We start from the raw sequence: 23,782 nt of genomic DNA, 5'->3' as shown, positions 1-23,782 counted from the left end.
ACCTGAACCCAATTGAGATGGTTTGGGGTGAGCTGGACCGCAGAGTGAAGTCAAAAGGACCAACAAGTGCTAAGCATCTCTGGGAACTCCTTCAAGACTGTTGGAAGACCATTTCAGGGGACTACCTCTTGAAGCTCATCAAGAGAATGCCAAGAGTGTGCAAAGCAGTAATCAAAGCAAAAGGTGGCTACTTTGAAGAACCTAGAATATGACATATTTTCAGTTGTTTCACACTTGTTTGTTATGTATATAATTCCACATGTGTTAATTCATAGTTTTGATGCCTTCATAGTCATGAAAATAAAGAAAACTCTTTGAATGAGAAGGTGTGTCCAAACTTTTGGTCTGTACTGTACATGTGAACCTAACCACTCCTCTTGTTCTTACCAATGACGGTTTTGCATTCTACAGTACAAAGCTCCAATGCAGGACGTCACCTACAGCAACTTAAAGGGGCTCTCCAGGAATTAAAAAAATGAAAATACTTAAATATTATTTTATAATAAATATATTCACAAATGCCTTTCATTAGTTATAATGGCTTGTTTTGTCTAGGGAGCAATCATTAGGAGAAATAAAATGGGTGCCGTTCTATCAGTACACACAAAACATGTCCTAATCACACAGGAGGATAAGTTACTTCACAACACTGAGCAAAAGAGCTGCCTCATCCTCCTCTCTGCTCTGCTTGTCAGTGATTATGATCCTGAATACAGGTGAATCTCTATGGGAATGGAGAAAATGCAGAGACATGAGAGGAGGGTGAGGTGTGGATAATAAGCAGCAGCACTTGTATGCAGTCTCCATTACCACAGCAACACATAACCACAGCCTGTCCTGTCTGTCCTCCTCATGAATAGTGTTGATCGCGAATATTCCAATCGCAAATTTTTATCGCGAATATCTGCACTTTGAGAATTTACGAAGATGTAGAATATGGTGCTATATTCGTAATCGCAAAATTTCTGCTGTTTTTTTGCAGTTCTGAGAAAGAGAACAGTGACATTGCTATGCTCTGTGCTTTTACCTGGATTCTATTCCTTATCCAATTACATTAGATAGTTAGCTCATATATATTATACGGATAGTGGCAGATGATATAGTGTAGCTGATACTTAGTGCACAAATCAGTAATATCTACTCAGACCTGATAAAGAGAGATTCAGCTAAAGTTCTTATCATCTGTATTCAGAAGAATAATCCCTGACAAGCAGAGCAGAGAGGAGGATGAGGCAGCTCTTTACCTCAGTGTTGTAAAGTAACTTGTCCTCATGTGTGATCAGGACAGGTTTTGTGTGAACTAAAGGGACAGCGGCCATTTTGTTCCCCCTGATGATTGCTCCCCAGACAAAACGAGCCATTATAAATAATGAAAGGAATCTGGGAAGATATTTATAATAAAGTAATATTTAAGTATTTTCATTTTCTTAATTCCTGAAGAACCCCTTTAATATCAAAACAGATTAGCCACATGGCACAATAGTAGGTTGCTAGAATAAGGCAGTTTTGATAAATGGTAGTATTTGGGAAAACAGTGATATCTGTTAGGTGGGATATATTTATATTAGTGGCACAACCCCTTTAAAGAGGTTGTCAAGCTTATAATAAGTGATGGGCTATCCTCAGGTGATCATCTGTTTGGGTGTAGTTCTATTCCTGGAAGTCAACACTGGAACTACACAGCTCCATCAACTGTCTAGTGGACAGAGCTCATCACTGCAGTGCTGCTTCCATTGACTTCAATGGGAGCAGCACTGTAGAAGCAAGCTCTCTCCACTACGAGGTAGACAGTACTGTGCAATTCTGGCGCAGACTTCCCCGGTGATGGAGCTACTCTGGAACAGCTGGTCGGCAGAGGTGAGGAGTGTCGGACTCCTGTCAATTACCTAGTGATGGTCTATACTGACCATAAGCCTTTACTTAGTAAAAGCTGGACAACCCTTTAATAAAATAAGGTTAAAGATGTTGTCCAGGCTTAGGGCTCATGAACACGACCATATGTATTTTGCGGTCTGCAAAACACGGATCCGCAAAAATCCAAATTACGTCTGTGAGACATTCATATCGCATCTGGTTTTTTTTGCGTATCCATTGTAACAATGCTTATCCTTATCTGCAAAACGGAATGCACACTGAGTCTCTCCGTTTTCTTTGTGGAAAGTTTTTGGAAAAATCAAGATATGTTTTTCTAATCTTGTTCAACCCCTATAATGATAATAATGATCTATAATGATAATAATGATAAGCCCAAAAATATATGCACTCACTGTATGTGGGTGGTTTTTTGAAATATGATTGATGAATTACATTTGAAAAGATCTTAAGAACTGCTAAGAGTAAAAGAGACTGTAAATTCTGCAAATAAGCTTTTGGCAGATTATACTAATTCTCTTTGATACATTTATGAAATATCACATCAATCATTTCTAAAAAGAAAAAAAATAACTGGTAAAATAGTCTCACAATAGAATTTCTGAAAATAGAGCATTTTATATGTTCCATATTGATGTCCTTACCCTCTGGAGCTTTACCAGCTATGAGCAGTGAATAGTTCTTATGAGCTATTAATGGGCCAATAGGAAAAGAAATATGGCTGCAAGTATCTTTCTAATGATGTAGTGCCTTCTGAGGCTGCACTTGCTCCATGTAGCACTGGTGACATGGAACAGCTTTGCTAATGCATTACTCCGACCATGGGTAAGGCACAGAGAGGGGAATTATCAGCCACCAATCTTCCTCGATGACAGTGCTTTAACCTTCTTTTTTACCGTGAGCACCCAGTACACCAAGGTCAGTAGAACCAAAATGCACAAAAACAAGCACAACTTTTTGCATACCCCATTCCTTTCTTTTCTCAAACTATGCTGATAATAATTCACCTTTGAATTTCAATGAGGATCACTGAACTGAGGTTCTGGCACAATAATACAAGAGCACCCCAAAGTTCCAGCAGATGACCCCATTTGTGAAGACGATCACTCATTGCCATGGTGCGGTTCACTGTGACAGCTTTGACTGTGTAGGCTGGCTGCATGCCCTCTTGTGTACTGGCTGCAGGCTGATTCCTGTGTATGCTGGTTGCTTGGGGCTGCGTGATGGCTGTGGTGTCTTGAGTGTACTATGCCCATAAATGTGTGCTCTCCCCGTGTCTGTATCTCTGTGCAGTTCTTGTCACTGTTGCCATGCAGGCTGGCTGCAGGCTACCTCGCATACTGGCTATCTCCTGTGTATGCTGGTTACTTGGGACTGCATGCTGGCTGCTGCCTTGTGTGTGAACAGGGTCTGAATATGGTTGCATGTCTGTTGCATCACAGTGCGGTACTGTTACTCTCTTGTTGTTGTGTAGGCTGGCTGCCTGTAACTTCGTACTGGCCACATTTCTCCTGTGTATGCTGGTTGCTGTTCGGGCGTGCTGGCTGCAACATTCTGTGTCTGGTGTGAACTGACACTTGTGATTGTGTGTTCTGTGGTTCCGATGGGGTTAACTTTCCCTGATCTGTTCCAGGGTGTGTCTTATCAGGTGCCCTCATTATGCAGCTATATCTATCTGTGTGCTGTGGGGCTTGTGTCAGTCTGTCTTGTGTCTTTCTGGGTGCAGCACCTTGCTGCTCACTCAGGGTGTCAGTCTTTCTTCTGTCCTGTGCCTTACAAGGTGTAGCCCCTTGCTGCTGACCCAGGGGGTTTTGCCATCTGCCCTTGTTTGTGGTGTCGCCTGGTAAAGTGTTGTTGTTGTTGTCTTGTCCGATCTTCTTTACCTGTTCTATGATGTTGTTATCCTTGCCAATGCCTTGCCTGTTCTTCTGTACTTGTTCTTTGTCTGGATCCACGCTGTTCCATGTGTAGCCTAGCAGTGCTCTAACTGCATCTGATAGCCTGGCAGTGCCTACTGCTTCTGACCCTGTCCTATGTTCAGCCTGGCAGTGCCTACTGCTTCTGATCTTGTCTGTTCGTTGTCTATCCTGTAGTGCCTTACTGCTTCTGTTCTTGTGTTTGTCCTGCCTTCATTAGAGGGCTCCTGGGTTCTCCAGAGGGAGAATCTCTAGTCTGTGTGCAGCTCTGCCTGAGATCACCATGCTTCCATTCCGCTTGGGGTGCAGGCATCTGCTTCTGTGCTGGTTCCCGTTCGTCTTGTTGTATGTTCCATGTCCTGTGTTTGCTTGGGTTCCAGTTCTGTTGTTTGGTCCGCTGGTGGTTGCACCTGCGTGGTTCCTGGCAGGTAGGGGCCAAGTGTACCAGGACCTTCCTGGAGGTGCGACCAGTGAACCCTCGGCCCAGTTCATCTCCACCACCAGGGGCTCTGTGAAGAACAGGGCTCATTGGCTCTCTGCTCTCTGGGTTTTGCCTCTGGTCTGCCGTTGCCCTTGGTTCTGTGGTAGGTCTACCACTATTGTCTAACCTGCAAATAATTTACGGTCATGTTCTTATATTACATGTGTAATAAATCACTCTGTTGGTCCCTGGTCTGTATCTTGCCTGTGTCCATTTGAATGACGTCCCAGAGGTCTGCCTTGGGCCTCCGGCACATGACACTCATCATTAGTTTGTCTTCATTTGACTGATGAACTGTCCTGCATGTCCAATAAAAATAACAAAGCTAATGATGCAATTAAAAGTGGAGGTACACGTATTTCATAAAGTTTGTCGGTTACCCCTCAGAATAGTTTCCTCTAGTGGGCCCAAGAACCTTTTCTTTACACTGACACCACCTGTAGATATTGCATATTTTTAAACTGTGATAATCTTAAGAAATTCATACAAATCTATCAAATATAAATGGCAAATACGAGTAAAAAGCTACTTTTTGAATTCATATGCAATTTAAAATGTTTGCACTAATTACAGGTGAATGACCTTATGAATGCTTTGTTAGCTTCCTAATAAATTCTACTACATCTGTATCCTGTGCTTATTATTTCCAAAGCTTTGCTACTTTTTGCATTCCAACTGTGATTCAGCCTTATACAGTACCTGTGAAAAGTTTAGACACACCAGACTGATTGTTGGGTTCTCTTGATTCAAATACATTGTGATCTAAAGGCTTCTTAATCTGTAGATATTGATGACCTATCCTTAGGTCAATTGGGGTTGGACACCACACAATCCTGCCAACCAAGTGTCCTACAGCAGCATTGGTGCTGGAAGTCAGTGTTAGAAGTGGATAGAGCTGGTTACTTCCCCCATACATTTCAGTGCGAGCTGTGCTGCAGGTTCCAGTTCCTTCTGTTACACAGTGGACAGAGCTGTGTAGTTAAGGCACAACTTCCAGCAGCAGAACTACTACAGAACAGTTGATCAGTTGGGAGCAAAGTGTCGGACCCCCTACAATAAGATATTGGTTGCTTATCCTAAGGATAGGTCATCAATAGTGAACTCCTTGAATGCCCCTTTAAATACTTCATGCAGCAGAAAGGTGTGTGAATCAGACCTCCATGATATAATTACTACTAGAAAACCACTGCTAAAGATGATAAATAAGAAGAGACTTTATTGAGCCAAGAAACACAGGTAGTGGATACTACCAATAGATAATGTACAGTGTCTATCCTTTGGTCTGATGAGTCAACATTTTTGTCTGTAAGCACAGTGGTATGAAGAGAAGATGAATGGATGATGTCTGGTTATCTGATTCCCACCATAAGCATTGGGGAGGGGATGTGATGGTGTGGGAGTGCTTTGCTGGTAATACTGTTTATACAAAATAAAAAGCACAATTAAGCAACATGGTTACCACAGTATTCTGCAGCAATATGCCGTTCCTTTTGGTTTTCTCTTGGTTGGGTATCCATTTCAATACATTCTTCCAGGTTGCCGTATCAGATGAGCTTGCCTCTACAGTCCCAATAGAGACAGGGTAAGATGAGTTAAACTAACAAGCAACCAACAAGCCACTGCCTTATCAAATAACTGATGACCTATCCTGAGTTGTCTCCCAGAGAAACAATAGGGAAAATACTGTAGGTAGAGAGTCCAGCATTTGTTAAAGGGGTTTTCTGAAATTGTTATACTGATGAATCATCCCAACATATCTATCTATCTATCTATCTATCTATCTATCTATCTATCTATCTATCCATCTGTTATATACAACATGCAACAAAAATATTTCACTTAATTCCCAGAAGATATTTGATAGAATTGAGCGGGACTTCGATCCAAATTTCAGGATAAATTCAATTTGCCAAAAAGCCTGAATTTCCTTATGCTTCGTGGTAGCAAATCAATTTAACCTGAAATAGTGCAAAAACAAAACAAAAACATACTTACCTGATCCATTTGCTCCCGACAGGCCGGCCGCCACCATCTTGCTTGAAGATCTCGCATGAATTCAAGCAAGATGGTGGCGGCTGGTCCATCACGAGCAAATGGAACAGGTAAGTATGATTTTCTTGTTTTTTATTAAAGTTTACACCATATTATGCATATTGGATGCTGCGATCATGTATGAACGCGGCATCTGAGGGATACAACAATGAATGGGAGCAGCGCAATCGCGGCTCCCTGTTATTGCACCCACTACTTACAAAGAAATGTCCTTTGTGACAAAGTAAATCTTTTGTAAAATTCAGCGAAGCAGTCGAAACTAATTTTCCAAGACTTTGCTCATCTCTAGTATTTTATATTAACAGGAACAATTAAAATATTAACACTATAAAGGTGATCACTGCATATGTTGTTCTCTAACATTTAATCAACTTTCTGATCTGCTAAATTAACGATTGCAGAACATGAAACACATGGAAATAAATTATAGATAATTTTTTATGTTGTTTTAATGATTTGTGATATTATTATACTCATTGTACCCCCATATTTATAGTAGGGTGAATGACAGGTTCGAAACCTGTGCTAAAAATAACCATCTGTTTGTTCGCACCACAAATAACATGTAGGTACAAAGCACAGAAGTCTTATTATTTCATCATCTGTTCTCATGTTAACACTTTTGAACATCGTCTGTTCTCTGATGTGAGACAGAGGGATGAGAATTCAAGCCAAATAAAATTGCTTTGCTTCAGAGGTAAGAGACACACATGTTCAACACAATACCGCAATAAGAAAAAAAAAAAAATAGGATAACGTAAGAAGCATAAAAAAATCCCAACAGCTGAAAAAGCAGTCACCGACTGGGTCATCTTTTCATCTGCATACCTTAATTTGCAAGTGACCTGTCACATTCAAATTAGGTAATGGAATATCAGCTGTATGGTCCATTTTAAGCACTAATTTGGGTGGCATTTTCAGTCTACGTTCACGCTAGTGTTGACACGTCATTTCATTTATTTCTACTCTCATTTGCATTAGTCTGCATACAATTAGAATCCAAAGTTTACCAATCTTTGTGTCATGTCACAAACCAAGAATGGCAAAAACACTAGTAGACTCAATGACTAGTGCTTCATTTAGGAAATTCTTCATGGCAAGATTTTCCCTTAAAAACCAAAGAATTTATTATAACTAGACTTGAGCCAATTGACCTTTGGATCATACATCTGAAGTCAATTCGTTCAAATGCTTACATTTTAATGCTGTAGCCGTACGCCATTAAAATGAATTGGCTCAGTGGAGTCATAGTTCTTCTTGTCCGAAGTCACCCGAGACTTCGGTTAATTCCTACTGTATTCATAGCTACGTATTGAAAAAGCAATACAAACTGGGCTTTGGTACCGAGGTACCAGCCGTTTTACTACTTTTTTAAATTAAAACACCTTTTTTATTAAATAAAAAAACTTTTTTTGCATTGCCGCTTCCCAAGACCCATAACTTTTTTTTAAGTATTTCTATGGAGTTGTGTGAAGGCTTAATTTTTGCAGGATGACTTGTATTTTTCATTAGTATCATTTTGAAGTAAATGGCACTTTTTGATCGCTTGCTATTAAGCTTTTTCGGTGGCAACTAAGAATAAGTCAGCAATTCTGTCATTGACCAGAAGGCTGCACCAGAGAGGCGCAGCCTGCTGGAAATTACTTAAGGCTGGTCTGGGGCCTACAAGAGACCCCAGCCAGCCTCCACAATTGCATTTGCAGGGTACCGATGGGGGACAGAGGGAGTCTGCTCCCTCTGTCAGCAATTTACATGCGGCGGGCGTCATTAGCCGTGGATCGGCACTCCTGCCAGTCCGAGCTGTTAGAGCAAAGGCCCCGCTCCCAGCTTCACGGGGGACCTGCGCAGCGCTTAGACTGGACCGATATAAAAAAGCTGCAGTCCAGCCTAAGGCCCGTTAGTGACCGCCGTAAAAAGGCATATTGGTGGTCAGTAAGGGGTTAAATTGTTTTTCAATACACAGATATGAATGCAGAATTCACAGAAGTCTTGCTCGACTTTGGGCAAAACAAACTTTCAATGTTAAAACTCAGACTAAAAATTACACTTCTATATACTAAAAGTCCTTGGGGGGGGGGGGGCTGTTGAGCCAATAAGTCCAAAGGCAATTATAACCCTAATATGTATTAGCAGCTATACTTGTGGGAGAGCACAATGTTCAATGGAGCAATGTCCAAAGAGATCAATATCATCCCCAGATTTTGACAAGTTGCAGTAATCCAATGCTATACTTTGTATAGGATATATAGAGTACTTTACCCCTCCTGTGTTCGGCCCGTTTGTGCACCAGTTTGTCAGATGCGGTGCTTTAAGCTTCCAGGACCTGTCAGTAAAGTCTATGGGGTTTACACCCTTGCCTGGATAGCAGTGTGATTTCTTTGCTCTGCTTTGACCTTCCAGGACCTGTGGCGTCCCACGTGGTTGGCTGGAGCGGTCAGATGACTTGAATTTCCAGGCGGGGTTTTCAAATTAGAAAGTTGAAAAGTTGAAAACAGACGATTTCCAAATGTTGTTCCTTGATGTTCCCTCACTGTCTTTACCATACGCGTTTCGGGGTAACAGGCCCCTTCCTCAGTGGTGTAGACAGTGATGGCTGGTGCTCTTTTTATATCGTCCATGATGAGCGCATTGCATGTTGGGACAGCGAGGGAATCGGAAATCATGGATATACATTCCAGTTTGTTCTTTCATGGATCATCACTTCATATGTTGTGCACTTTATACAGATACTTAAAAACACATATGCGGTTTATGCTACCATTTATGATTTTGGTGGAAGGTGGAAGTTGCATATATTAGCCCCACATTCTATTGGTGCAATAAAACAATACATATACTAGTAATACATTCCTAGGACCTTATAAGTTTTTTTGGGAGTTTTTATTATTGTTTTAGATATGCTTATCCTAAAATTGATATATAAATATAATAAAAAGTGATAAAATGTAATTAAGAACACCTAAAACGCATCAGGATTCAAGAAACGCATCAGGATTCAAGAAACGCATCAAAATTCAGAAAAAAACCGCTTTATTAGTCATATTGATACATTGTAACAAGTCTAATACATCACAGATACATATTCCGACTCATATAAAGTCACAATATATATCCCTGATGTATTAGACTTGTTACAATGTAGCAATATGACTAATAGACTAGTACCTAAAGCTTACGCAGTTAAAAACATTGCAGGATATTTTGTCTATGATCGTACATGGGGCCCAGGCAGTTCCATTGTAATCAGTTGATATGCCGCTCTAAGAAGGCTACATAGGGAGAATATTTCAATAAAACAGTCTCCAATGAAATATGCCACCATTATTTGTCTTATGGATTCATACATCTTTCTGTGGAAGGTACATAGATCTACAACATAGGCATATAGCAGTCTAAGGGTGTCATATTAGGTATCCGTATCATGGATCATTGTGATTAAAAGTTAGAGGCTTTATATTAATACAACTAAGGCTCTTTTCACAAATAAAGGGAACACACAAAAGGAAAGAAAACTGCCAATCATCATCTGGAAGTGGGGGCAGTGTGCGACATCGGACTCATCTTTCGCTGACACATACTACAGGCTTTGCCGGGTCAGTATTCTAAAACTCCTTTGTCATCAATGGAGTGACAGACCGGTAAAAATCAGTGGATCTATCACTAAACTATGCTGCCCTCAGTGAACCGACTGTTTCCCTTAAAGTGATCACGTCTCACCACAGATGTTAGATATTAAAAGACAACAAAGAAATAAAAATGTACAACAGAGGGAATTTTTTGATTTTTCTTCTGGTGGGTCTCCTTTAAGTATTTAGGAACCCAAATCTGGAGCCAATCGCCATTCTTTCATTGTACAATATAAACAAATGGGGTTATTTATCAAACTGGTATAAAGTAGAACTGGCTTAGTTGCCCATACCAACCAATCAGATTCCACCTTTCATTTTGGACAGCCCCTTTCGAAAATGAAAGGCGGAATCTGATTGATTGCTAGGGGCAACTAAGTCAGTTCTACTCTACACCAGTTTTGATAAATGACCTCAAAAGTGTGCATCTTTTTTACATTTCAAGTGAAAACCATAGCTCACAAGGAAGAGGCATCACTGATCCATTTACTACAGCTCTTCCAAAGACTGAAACTATAAAAATCATTTGATTTTGGACTATGCTGTAGAGAATGCGTCTTTTAAGTAATTTAAGTTTTTTGATTAGTGACAGACAAGTTCTAGAATCTTGTGCCATATGCTTTTACACAATTGATTCTGTGGCTGACTTACTTATATCTTTAGATAGAACAAAAGTGCTCCACAGAGAGTAGCCCTAGAATCTACATGACATAGGTGGAGTAGCCATAAGACACATCTGTCAGTTCCTCATTATATAATATGGATTATATTATAATATAGATTATAGAAATGATTCTAAAATTCATAAATTGATCACAGATTTTTTTTTTTAATTCTAATTCTAACAAATTCAAATTTTATTTGGGGAAATTGAGACAAAGAGAGAAATTCATTCATCCCTTGTCCACAGGTAATGGAGGTTCTGGTTCAGTACTATTAAAACTCAGTGCTAGTTTAGCTATTGGTATAATATTGCTATTCTGACTTAGCATCTCTTGCTCATGACTTATATATGAACCGTAGTGTTACATGGAGAAGGGCAATTGTCCCTGTCCAATGCCGGCAGTGTGAATGCCCTTCCAACACTTATCCATTGTAGCCTAAGTCATCTGGAAGAGGTCTGTACTTTTCTCTAGCAATAGCTCAGCACTACTAAAGGAACAATGACCCAGATACATATTAAATTTTGACACAGACAAAGTGGTACAGCTAAAGTCAGAAAAGTGCTGAGCTCAGTTTGTTTTGCACTGCCATAAAATATAGCTATGGTATTGCTATGTGTGAATGTTATGTTTTTATTTTTAGCATACTGTTCTCTAGTCCTACTTCATAGATAGACCTGAAATATGTTTTCAAGATATTCTAGAAGGCATAATTTTAAGAAACCACTATAAGTTCCATAACATACATTTTAGCAAATGTTACATACAGAGAAAAGTATTATGACACCGACACATTAGACCTATAGGAGCTTTTATGGCATTACATTCTAAATTTACAGGAATTAATATGGTGTCCATCCATCTTTGCAGCTAAAACAGTTTAGAATCTACAAGATTTTGGAGTGTGTCTGTGGAAATTTCTGCCCATTCATCCAGAAGAGCATATGTGAGGTCACACACTAAGGTTGGATGAAAGAGCTTGGCTCACAGTCTCTATTCTAGTTATTCCCAAAGGTGTTTGATGGAGTTGACGACAGGGCTCTGTGCAGATCAGCAAACGTCCCCAACCATGCCTTAATGGACCTTGCATTGTGCACTGTTTCCATAAACTTGGAAACATACAATTGCCCAAAGTATCTTGGTATGCCGAAACATTAAGATTTCCCTTCACTGGTACTAATGAGGCTGGTGGCTGTCTTTCACAGGACAAACCTTGAAATAAAAACCCATAACATTATCCCTCCTCCACCAAACTTTACAGTTGGCACAATACAGTCAGGTAGGTAATGTTGTCCTGACATTCGCCAAACCCAGACTCATCCATCAGACTACCAGATAGCGAAGTGTGATTCCTCAGTCCACAGAACACATTTCCACTGTTCCAGAGTGCAGTGGGGGTGTGCTTCACATCTGGCTCTTGATATTATGCTTGATTATGTAAGGCTTGCATGCAGTTGCTCCGCCATGGAAACCTATGCCATGAAGATCCCCATGTACCGTTTTTGTGCTGATGTTAATACCAGGAGGTTTGGAACTCTTCAGTTATTGAGTCAGGAGGGAGCTAGCAACTTTTATGCTCTATGGGGTAAAGGAAAACTGGCTTAGTTGCTCATAGCAACCAATCAGGTTCCACCTTTCATTTTTCAGAGCTCCTTTGGAAAATGAAAGGCGAAATCTGTTTGGTTGATGTAAGCAACTAAGCCAGTTTTCCTTTACAATAATTTGAGAAGCCCGTTCCTCAGCACTGGGCGACTCTCACTATAATTTTACGTGGTCTGTCACTTTGTGGCTGAGTTTCTTCGGTTCCTGAACACTTCTACTTTGCAGTAGTACCACTCACAGATGATGGTGGAATATTTAGAAAGGAAGATATTTCACAAACTGACCTATGGCAGTGGTGGCATCCTAATACAGTACCACGCTGGAATTCAGTGAGCACTCTAGACTGACTTATTCACCACAAAGTAATAATTCTGCATAGTGCTTTCATATGTTAATATTCCTTGAAATTTATGAATAAATTGACAACTGTCCGGACACAGTCTGATATTGTTCAATAAGTGCTGACTGTGTAAGGATGCAACCATTTAGCAAAGCTGGATGGTAGCACCTTGTTTTTTTATTGATAGAACAAATAACAGAGAAATGAAAAAATGCAGGGTTAAAAGAAAAAATGCTCCAGAATTCTAACTTCATGTGGAATGCAACAAATCAACCAAAAACTGCTATTTAGTTATTATGGTGTTCACTGTATGGGATAAATACTTTGACATTGTAATAGTTCTGGCATTTATTATTTATGTTTACAGTTAAACTGGGGAAATGTGGTAATCTGAATTTTGATTCTTTTTGATTTACAGTTACAGTCTTTGGGAAAATTGCTGTGTTATTATTGAGCCCTGTGGATGATAACAGGACATAATCTGCCAGGAATAAAAAAAAGTGTGGTAGATATAAGCAGTAGACAGGGCAACGAATATGTAACGAAAATAGGAGTTACAGATAAGTAGTTCCACACGGATACACTAAGATTAAAGATTTACAATTCATTTTGTTTGTGGTAAATAAATATGACATCACAAGTGTAGATTTAGTAAAGCTATTTCACAAATATATAATGCACTAGTGGTGGAATTTGTACAGAACATAGAGTTGCACATGACTGTAAAACAGACTAAAGTAATAGGTGATAAGTAGAGATCAGCAAAGTTTTGAACAATTAGATTCGGCAGCTTCACAGAATTTTCTTCATTACAAAGTACTTCATCACAAATTGCTTTCCATTATATGGAGTGGGCCCAATGATGGGAAACAGCGTTTGTGCCCCCCCCCCCCTCATTTAGCCCCTCATATGTCGTGTTCAACGATGATCCCTGCATTGTGACTCACATTAAGCTGCTCAGGGATTAATTAGGGGTAAAACAAAATACTCACCTTATCGACTTGATCGTGGAGAGGCTGTCTGCTCCCATCTTGATTGAAGAAAGCCTGCCAATGGACCTGCGGCAAGCATGATTAAGTCACCACGTGATCATGATGGGCACGCGCGGTGATGTCACTCCAAAGGCATATTGGTATAGAATTTCTCTAAACTGAGCCCCATTGGGGACAGTAAGTGATGGTATAGCCTGTAAAGTGCTGCAGAATAGGTCAGCACTTTATAAGCAAGTAAAATAAATTTAAAAAAAAATGGGCTCACGCTATGTAGCTCAATGTAATAGATGTGAGCTGTGAGCATATGTGATGGGAATGCAGGAAAATTCAGATATACTCAACCAATATCTTTGAGAAAATAAATCTGAAGTTTGGGATCCAAAATATGGATTTTAATGTGCAATATTATGTGATAAGCTCTTCTTAGGCCTTATTTATAACTCAGTCCCATTAAAGTGAATGGGCCTGGGCTGCAATGCCAAGCACAGCCACTATACAATGTATGGCACTGTTCGTGGCATATGTGAGGAGGCTGCAGCTCTTACCGGAGTGCCACAGCCTCTTCAAACAGCAGATCTGTGGGGGTGCGGGATGTCAGAACTTCAATGATCAGATATTGATGACCTATCCTGAAGATAAGCCATCAATATTGAACTCCTTTAAAGCTCCTTTAAATACAGGGTAAATATACAGTCAGGTCCATAAATGTTGGGACATCGACACAATTCGAACATTTTTGGCTCTTTACACCACCACAATGGATTTGAAATGAAACGAACAAGATGCGCTTTAACTGCAGACTGTCAGCTTTCATTTGAGGGTATTTACATCCAAATCAGGTGAACGGTGTAGGAATTAAAACAGTTTGCATATGTGCCTCCCACTTGTTAAGGGACCAAAAGTAATTGGAGAATTGTCTTCTCAGCTGTTCCATGGCCAGGTGTGTGTTATTCCCTCATTATCCCAATTACAATGAGCAGGTAAAAGGTCCAGAGTTCATTTCAAGTGTGCTATTTGCATTTGGAATCTGTTGCTGTCAACTCTCAAGATGAGATCCAAAGAGCTGTCACTATCAGTGAAGCAAGCCATCATTAGGCTGAAAAAAACAAAACAAACCCATCAGAGAGATAGCAAAAACATTTGGCGTGGCCAAAACAACTGTTTGGAACATTCTTAAAAAGAAGGAACGCATCGGTGAGCTCAGCAACACTAAAAGACCCAGAAGTCAACGGAAAACAACTGTGGTGGATGACCGAAGAATTCTTTCCCTGGTGAAGAAAACGCCCTTCACAACAGTTGTCCAGATCAAGAACACTCTCCAGGAGGTAGGTGTATGTGTGTCAAAGTCAACAATCAAGAGAAGACTGCACCAGAGTGAATACAGAGGGTTCACCACAAGATGTAAATCATTGGTGAGCCTCAAAAACAGGAAGGTCAGATTAGAGTTTGCCAATCGACATCTAAAAAAGCCTTCACAGTTCTGGAACAACATCCTATGGACAGATGAGACCAAGATCAACTTGTACCAGAGTGATGGGAAGAGAAGAGTATGGAGAAGGAAAGGAACTTCTCATGATCCTAAGCATACCACCTCATCCGTGAAGCATGGTGGTGGTAGTGTCATGGTGTGGGCATGTATGGCTACCAATGGAACTGGTTCTCTTGTATTTCTTGATGATGTGACTGCTGACAAAAGCAGCAGGATGAATTCTGAAGTGTTTCGGGCAATATTATCTGCTCATATTCAGCCAAATGCTTCTGAACTCATTGGACGGCGCTTCACAGTGCAGATGGACAATGACCCAAAGCATACTGCAAAAGCAACTAAAGAGTTTTTTAAGGGAAAGAAGTGGAATGTTATGCAATGGCCAAGTCAATCACCTGACCTGAATCTGATTGAGCATGCATTTCACTTGCTGAAGACAAAACTGAAGGGAAAATGCCCCAAGAACAAGCAGGAACTGAAGACAGTTGCAGTAGAGGCCTGGCAGAGAATCACCAGGGATGAAACCCAGCGTCTGGTGATGTCTATGCGGTCCAGACTTCAGGCTGTAATTGACTGCAAAGGATTTGCAACCAAGTATTAAAAAGTGAAAGTTTTATTTATTATTATTATTATTATTATGTCCCATTACATTTGGTCCCTTAACAAGTGGGAGGCACATATGCAAACTGTTGTAATTCCTACACCGTTCACCTGATTTGGATGTAAATACCCTCAAATTAAAGCTGACAGTCTGCAGTTAAAGCACATCTTGTTTGTTTAAATTTTAAATCCATTGTGGTGGTGTATAGAGCCAAAAATGTTAGAATTGTGTCGATGTCCCAATATTTATGGACCTGACTGTATATAGCATGTTCTCAGACTAATGAGAAAAGAGTGGATCGACTTTTACTGCAGTATGTGGCAAATATATTTCACCGAATGAGGCAAATGTATTTCTTATTATTATGAACTTGAAAACATTCTGCACAATAAAAAAGGAATTACAGCCCGGTATGAGGTGTATTCGCTGGAGTGTGATAGCTTGGATTGCTCATAAGCAGCAATTCAAGCGTATGTAGTACATATTATACCCAAATTATATGTTCTATTTATTTTATCAGTACTTGTACAGCTGTTTCGTAGTGTATACATATTGTTCTGAAACTTGACTAGAATTATGTTTTTGATGGAAGTATTAGGTCATGTTGGATTGGTTGTTTATGCTCTTTTTATAACAAATGCTGGGTGTAATTATGGCATGATAAGCACAGCAGCATATTAATGTGCTGTTAGGCACATGTGTAAAGTGTTTGGAGTGTTTCCTGATAATTTGTCGACAATTACAAATCTCTGGGAGGTGTTATTATTGCTAATGAATTACAGAAAAATAAGAAGTGTATTGGTACAAAGAAAATACGTTATATCTAGGTATATCAGCGGGACTAGAGGTATGTGATTTACTTTGAGGAATATTTAATGGCAATCCTACAAAACACATTTATCACCTATCCACAGGACAATTTGGAGGATGTATGGTTGCTGAGGAACCCCACTGATGGTACCCCCACAATAACTCGAAAAATTGGTTGTTCCTGTCAGTCCCATAGTCTGTAAATGAAGACACACGCCTCACCGTAGTTGCATTATGAGCTTGAATGTAGGATCTATTTTATTAATCAGTAGATCACTGTCCCAGCAGTGCCCCTTCACCAAATTATCACCTGTCCTATTGATAGGTAGCAATGTGTTTTATGGGATAAAGTCTTAAAGTTTACCTCCAGCTAAAAATTATAACTAGACTTCATACTTATGTTCAAATTGTGTTCTCAACTTTTCTTGCATTCAGTTTCTAAAACATAAATGTGTGTACCTACCATTGTGTTACAAGCAATAGGGATCATCTTGTTGCGTCATGTTCACCTAGTTGCCAATTTTGTTTGAGTAGTTGCTATATAACGGCTCAGCATCTAAATCTGGGTTACTGCCAGTGATGAGCGGCAGGGGCAATATTCGAATTCGTGATTTTTCGTGAATATTTGAGCAAATATTCGTCATATATTTGAGAATTCGTGATCTTGTCATTATTTTCTTGATTGCGAAAATCGGCAATTGGAAAATTTGCGATGAAAAATTGTGATACGAAAATCTGCGATCAACACTACTCCTAAAGTCAAAGATATTGCAGCCTTCTCATTTGCCCACAAGCAAGAAGCAGTGAGGGATCATGGGTACTGATGAAAAAAAATCAAGAATATTCGCGATTATGAAGATATAGCACTATATTCTAGATATTCGCGAATTCTTGAAGTGCCAATATTCGCGATCAACACTAGTTATCACCTAGCTTGGTCTGGTTAAATAGGGTGGAGTTGCTGATTGCTGAGGCTTTATAAATCTAGGCTTTACTCTGTTCTAGTTCCTGGGAATAGCTTTTGCTATGTTGATTTCGATCCTATGTTTTCTGTGTATTCTGTTATTTGCAGTTCCATGGTCTTTCCTTACTCTGTTTTGGAATTTGTCTGATGACGTGTTGCTGTATTGCCCTGACTGGCTTGCTGCATTGAATTTAAATAGGATCAGTTCAGTATTGCACAATTTTTGTTTACTGTCATTTATCGTCTGTCAACCTATATCCCATGCATCTGTCTTTCTTCCATTGCTGGATCATCTCCACCTGTGGCCCTCATTATTTGGTTCCTGTCATTTATCTATGACTTTATTTTAGTACCTTGCTTTCTTACAATGTTGATATGTGCTTTCATATATGGTATGTTGTTCTTGTGACTAGTTATTGCAAAATACAGCCCTACTGTAAAACTTTAGGGTATCTGAGTACCAAGAGACACAGTACTTAGGAAAAGCGACAGCCATACTGTAGGTCAAGTCCAATTTTGTATTCTTGTGAACAACTAGCGTTGTTACACATTGTCAACCCAATTAGCTCTTATGACCTTATTTTCTACATGACTTTGTTGCACAAAGGGCTCTCTATCACTTGGAGATTATCACTGTGAAAGAACCCATCCCTCTATGTTTTTCAAGACAGAGACATGCTTGACTGGGTCTAGCGTTTAGAGATTGCATATTTTTGCAAACAGAGGAGGTCAAAGAGCAGGGGTGAATTGGCCATAGACCCTACAGTGAAATTTCCCAGTAGGCCGATGCCCAGGGGGCCACTCAAGCCCTCTTGATGGCCGCAGGCTAGGTACATAATGATCTGATGCCCAACGGCCACAGGTGCCCTCCTGAACTCAACTGTATTACTGTCCTCATGATAGTGATACAGTTGAATACTGTGGTATTTGGTTCTGCAGCGGCAGTATTCTACACTGCACTACAGTATTTAAGGCCCTGCCTACTTCACTTGTTCTCGCCTACTTGTTTTGGCCCATCTTCTGTCAGTTTGAACTTATTTGATCTAAGCATGTGGTTAGACCAATAATCTCACCACAATATTAAAATTATGAATAATTTAAATGTACCAATTATTCTATATTCAAGGTTACAGGTTATTACAGATTTAGCCAATGTTATCTTGACTCCAGGCTTGCCAATATGGTCACTTTAGCACAATTTGTTGTACAACTGTAATTTGATTTTGTTATGTTAAGATATTAAACCAGTCAAGATAATGTTGGGGTTGGCTACATCTCTATTTAAAGGGCATCTCTTAGCAGATTTGTACCTATGACACTGGCTGAACTGTTACATGTGCACTTGGCAGCTAAAGGCATCTGTGTTGGTCCCATGTTCATATGTGCCAAATTCCCGAGAAAAATTATGTTTTTATATATGCGAATGAGCCTCTAGGAGCAACAGGGGTATTGTCATTACCTCTGCTCTCTCTGCAACTGATGTGCCCTTTGCACTTTGATTGACAAGGTCAGGCAAGCCCGATCACATTTACACTGCCTGGCCTTGTCAAAGTGGAGAGGACACAGCAGTTGCAGAGAGAACTGAGCCTCTAGGTGTAACGGCAATGCCTCTGTTGTTCCTAGAGTCTCATTTGTATACATTAAAACATTATTTTTCTCAGCAATGCGGACACATATGAACATGAGACCAACACAGATGCCTTCAGCTGCCAAATACACATTAGGTCAGCCCGTTTCATAGGAAAAAATCTGCTGACAGACCCCCTTTAAGCTACGGGAAATATGTTTAGCAATGTAAAGGTAAATAATTTTAATTTCACATGTGAGAATGTGACAAAGAAAGTGTCAGACCAAGAACAAATAAAAAACAAATGTGTTGTATTGAGTTCAGGAAAAAAATAACTTCCCAGAGGACAGAAAATCTATTCTCTATCCTAGAACATGATGGAAATGAAAATTAGAACAGAAATTTTTTACCTTTAGCATTTAAATTAGAAATATTTTCTGTTTCCGGAATTGCAGATTTCCAGAAAATTTTCTTTAATTATAAATAATATCCACAGGTTTAAACATAATTATATGCTATCCCACTCTGCTGTTTTTACATTAAAATTATTAAAATCTGGCATACTCAGAGCAATGTGATCTTGCATTGACCTTCAAACGGCCGCAGGGTAAAATGAAAAGTCTATAATAATATCAGTGTGTCTGACTTTATCACCAAGTAACAGAATAATTATTTGCATCTTTTAGACTTTTAGAACTTTCTGACCCATTTATGGATACAATTTTCAAGGAATGAATACATTAAATACATTAGCATTAAACATGGACAGGGACTTACTTACCATCATAGTAGTTTAAAGGCCATGATATTGGGCTGGTTGCAGTGTGCTTGTTGTAGGAGGTAGTGTGCTTGTTGTAATTTCTTCTAGAACGGGATGAAAATTGCATTACTATATTTCACAAGATACTTCTATAAAACTGTACTGAGCACTTTACACAATACATTTTATATAAAAAAAAAAACAATTTGATCAGTATATTGGGGTTGAATGATGGAGCAAATTATTGAAATTATTGTTGAGCGAAGCGAGCTTTGGTTGCTTCATCTGAAGTCTCTTCATTAAAAATTTCGAAATAATACTGTACAGAGATTCGAAAAATTGGAATTATTTTGAATGTTGGACTACCCATTTAGTTCATTTATTTCTACAACTGTGGTCTAGCAACTTTGTGATCACTTCAAACCTTATATAAAGATATTTTATTCATTGACTGAAGCACATTGTTAAATGAGGATGATGCAGATCAACAACAACAAAAACAATTAGCAAATTAGGAAATGCAAATATATAAATTTTGGTCCATAATTTTTTTTTTTTTTTACTGTAGACGTTTTTAAGCTTTTTTCAAGAACAGATTGATGTCTAGATCTGTGGAAAGGCCACAAGGATCCAGCATAGATAAAAAGATAAAAGGAACTGCATTTAATACGCTGCCACAAAAACTAAAGGAGAGTTATGGTAAAAGGGTGTAAAGGAGGCCAGGTCAGCAAAGGTCTGTTCCTCCAAGGTTAAAGTTTTTGATGAAATAGTATATAATGTATAAACTGATACAGGATTACAAAGAGCCAGAGAAGGAATGAAATACACATTGTCATATTATGCAGCTGGAAATTTACCTCTTAATTCATGATAGTAAAAATGTCAGATTTTGTGGTTAAGATCTATGTTCCCATGCATAACAGAAGCTATGTAACATTTTAATATTTATGACAATATTGAGCAGCCTCATTGATAACCCAACCACATGCGCAATGTCTTTCAGTTCCCCTTCAGCTGTATGAATCATAGCACAGAGCAGGAAAAGGGTGCAGGGTGGAGAGATTTCTGGACATGTCTTATGATCCCTTACTTCTCGCTGGGTAGCACTTATTTTTACAAGATTATATGGAGAATTTTTTAGAGAAAAATGTTTAATACATGGCTTTACCACATAAAGCAGTCATGAGTATATTATATTGTATATCATAGCTGCAGAGTCCCTGAAAACCATGATATTTACCTCATTTATCAGAATTAAAGTATGATGTTTGGACTTGGCTTTATTACAGGTCCATGAGGGCTCATAATGCACCTCTATGTGCCTCGGATTTTATATGTAGGCACATTGAACTTTTTCTATATGCTAAACATTATAATCACTTCTTGATTTTGCTCACTATTTAGTTTCATTTCTTAGAGACACCAGTTTATCTTATAAATGTATACAGTAGATGCCCATAATACACTGACATGTATATGAATCAATGTCTTTCTTTCATTTTATAGATGATAACATCAAACAAAGCCCCATTCCTACAATTACATTGGAATTGCACCCGGTAGAACTTGTCAGCAACAGAATTGGAAAAGAAAATTCCAATCTCAAGGAAACAGGATCACAAAGTGCCCCTCATTCTGGAGAAGAACTCTTTGACTCAGATCCAGAAAGAGAAGGATTGCTCCTGAGGGTGGTATCTCAAGCTCCAAGCTCCACTCCAGACTTTGCAGATAATCAAACAATACCAACCAGGAAAAAACCTCCATCCCTAAAGCAGTTAAATGTTGCAAGGAAGCGCTTGAGGCCACAAGCTATGCCAACTGTCTCGGAAAGACTAGTAGAGCCTCATCCCAGTGTTTCATTATCATTATCTTTCTTAGAAAAATCCCCTGTATTAAAGGACATTTCTTCTGAAACCAGAGAGGTAAAGGAACATATCCCAGAATTTCCATTGTGGGTAAACAGAAGACGACATAGTGGATTCATCCCTCAAATACCTTTCCAGTTAACTCCATATACAGCACAGCCATCAAACCCACACAATCCAGATTCTGTAAAGTTGTCTTTACCTGATATAAACACTTCAGTTCAAGCGGATGAGCCTGATAGGACACATTATGGAGACAATGATATGGTCGCAGATGAAAGCCAAGATACTACCACATCTACTATAATAACTACGACAGTGATAACAACTGAGCAGAGTCCAGGTATCTGTATAACATATTCACTCCAGGCAAGAGCAATGTCAATTGTCGATTTGTATTTGATAGTTGATGTATGATGGTAAAGAATAGCTTGTCGCAAGGACATTGTGTATCTAGAGAAAAGAAGGCTTCTACACCAACATAGAAGAGGATTCCTTACTGTAAGAGCAGTGAGACTATGGAACTCTCTGCCAGAGGAGGTGGTGATGGTGAAGAGTTCAACAGGGGTCTGGATACATTTCAGGAGTGTAATAATATTACAGGTTACAGTTACTAGACTTCTAGAGAAGGGTCTTTGATCCAGGGAGTTATTCTGATTTACTAATTGGAGTTGGGGAGGAATTGTCCCCCTAAAATCAGGGAAATTTACTTCTACCTCATTATTTTTTTTTTTTGGCCTCCCGTAGATCAACTCGCAGAATAACAAGCTGAACTGGATGGACGAATGTCTTTTTTCCGCCTTACATATTATGTTACTCTTACTATTACTTACACTTCATGTCTCACTGTGCGAGGTACACACATGCAACTTTGAATAGAAATTCCACTGTAACTAGTGTCTACAAACAGATCTTAGACAAACTCACGGTGAATCATGGAAGAAAACCAATATTATATTATTGCTTCTTTATTCAATTTCAATTAATATCTTTTTTGCCTTACTGCTTAAACATTTTATTTAATGAGCTATGAATATAGATTTCAAAAGAAATCATTGCAGTAGCATATTCAGCATATTCTAGTCATTTCGCTTTATGGTCCAAAACCAGGAAAAATGAATTGTCTGCTAGCGTATCTGTTGTAATTCCTTTCAAGTTCATTATTTGGCTATTTTACTGCAGAATGACGGGGCAATTACAGTTATTGATATCTTGTAAGGTATGTTATATGGCTTTAATTTGCTGGCTAAATGGTAATTCATCTCATTATAATATATGTTATGTCACACCACTGATTCTTTACAGCAGCCCCATTGACATGAGCTCTGAGATCTGTAAGATATAAGACAAAGGCACTCCTCTCTCTAGTAAGTGATGACACAAGCTGAAGGCCTGTGCTTGAACATCTATCTATGTCAGAAGATTGCTAAAACTGAAGGAAGATTTTAAGAATTTAACGCCTTGTCATTTTTATTTTATATCTAGTATATTTCTAATCTTTGTTCTTCTGACTAACAAGGATTTGTATGTAGTTCAATGCAGTGTGAACTTCATGGAACCAGAAGGATACATTGATTCAACAGACTACCCTCCACTTCCTTTCAAAAATTTCCTGGAATGTACCTACAATATCACAGTCTACATGGGTTATGGAGTGGAGCTACAGGTAAGAACATAATTTAGTTTCTTGCAAGTTAACTCAGGCAAAGTTTAATGTTTTGAAGATGTATATAAATTTCTGTGATGTTTGGCAATTTTTACATAGTATCATGCATAAATATTAACATTACATCTAAAAAAAACTTTTGCATTTTTCCTGGAGCTAAGGCTAAACTGGCCTAATAGGCTTACATTGACTGTTGTACAGTATTCTGTATTTCCTGCTGAATACATACATAGGTACATTGCTATGATTAGGTTTGTTGTGTATATACACTTCAGTAATCTAAGGGCTCATGCACACGAACGTATTTTCTTTCTGTATCCTTGCCATTTTTTTTGCGGACTGTATGCGGAACCATTCCGGAGTAAACGGAACTTAATCCGTGTGTATTCCGTTTCCATATGTCCCTATTTCCGTTCCACAAAAAAAGAACATATCCTATTATTGTCCCCATTACGGATAAGGATTATTATTCCATTGTGGGCCAGCTGTTCCGTTCCGCGAAATACGGAATGCACACAGA

General features: G+C 39.0%; 1 protein-coding gene across 1 annotated transcript in view; it reads left to right on the top strand.

Annotated features, from left to right (window-relative positions):
* Nucleotides 1–23,782, top strand: part of SEZ6L (seizure related 6 homolog like) — a 420,457-nt gene that overhangs the window by 128,682 nt on the left and 267,993 nt on the right. Inside the window, exons 2-3 of the mRNA XM_040416561.1 lie at nucleotides 21,238–21,939; nucleotides 23,129–23,262. Coding sequence (XP_040272495.1) covers nucleotides 21,238–21,939; nucleotides 23,129–23,262 — 836 coding nt within the window. The remainder of the gene's footprint in view (nucleotides 1–21,237; nucleotides 21,940–23,128; nucleotides 23,263–23,782) is intronic.

The sequence above is a fragment of the Bufo bufo genome, chromosome 2, assembly GCF_905171765.1.
Source record: "Bufo bufo chromosome 2, aBufBuf1.1, whole genome shotgun sequence".
In the NCBI taxonomy this organism is placed as follows: domain Eukaryota; kingdom Metazoa; phylum Chordata; class Amphibia; order Anura; family Bufonidae; genus Bufo; species Bufo bufo.
This window is presented reverse-complemented; position numbering and strand designations above follow the sequence as displayed.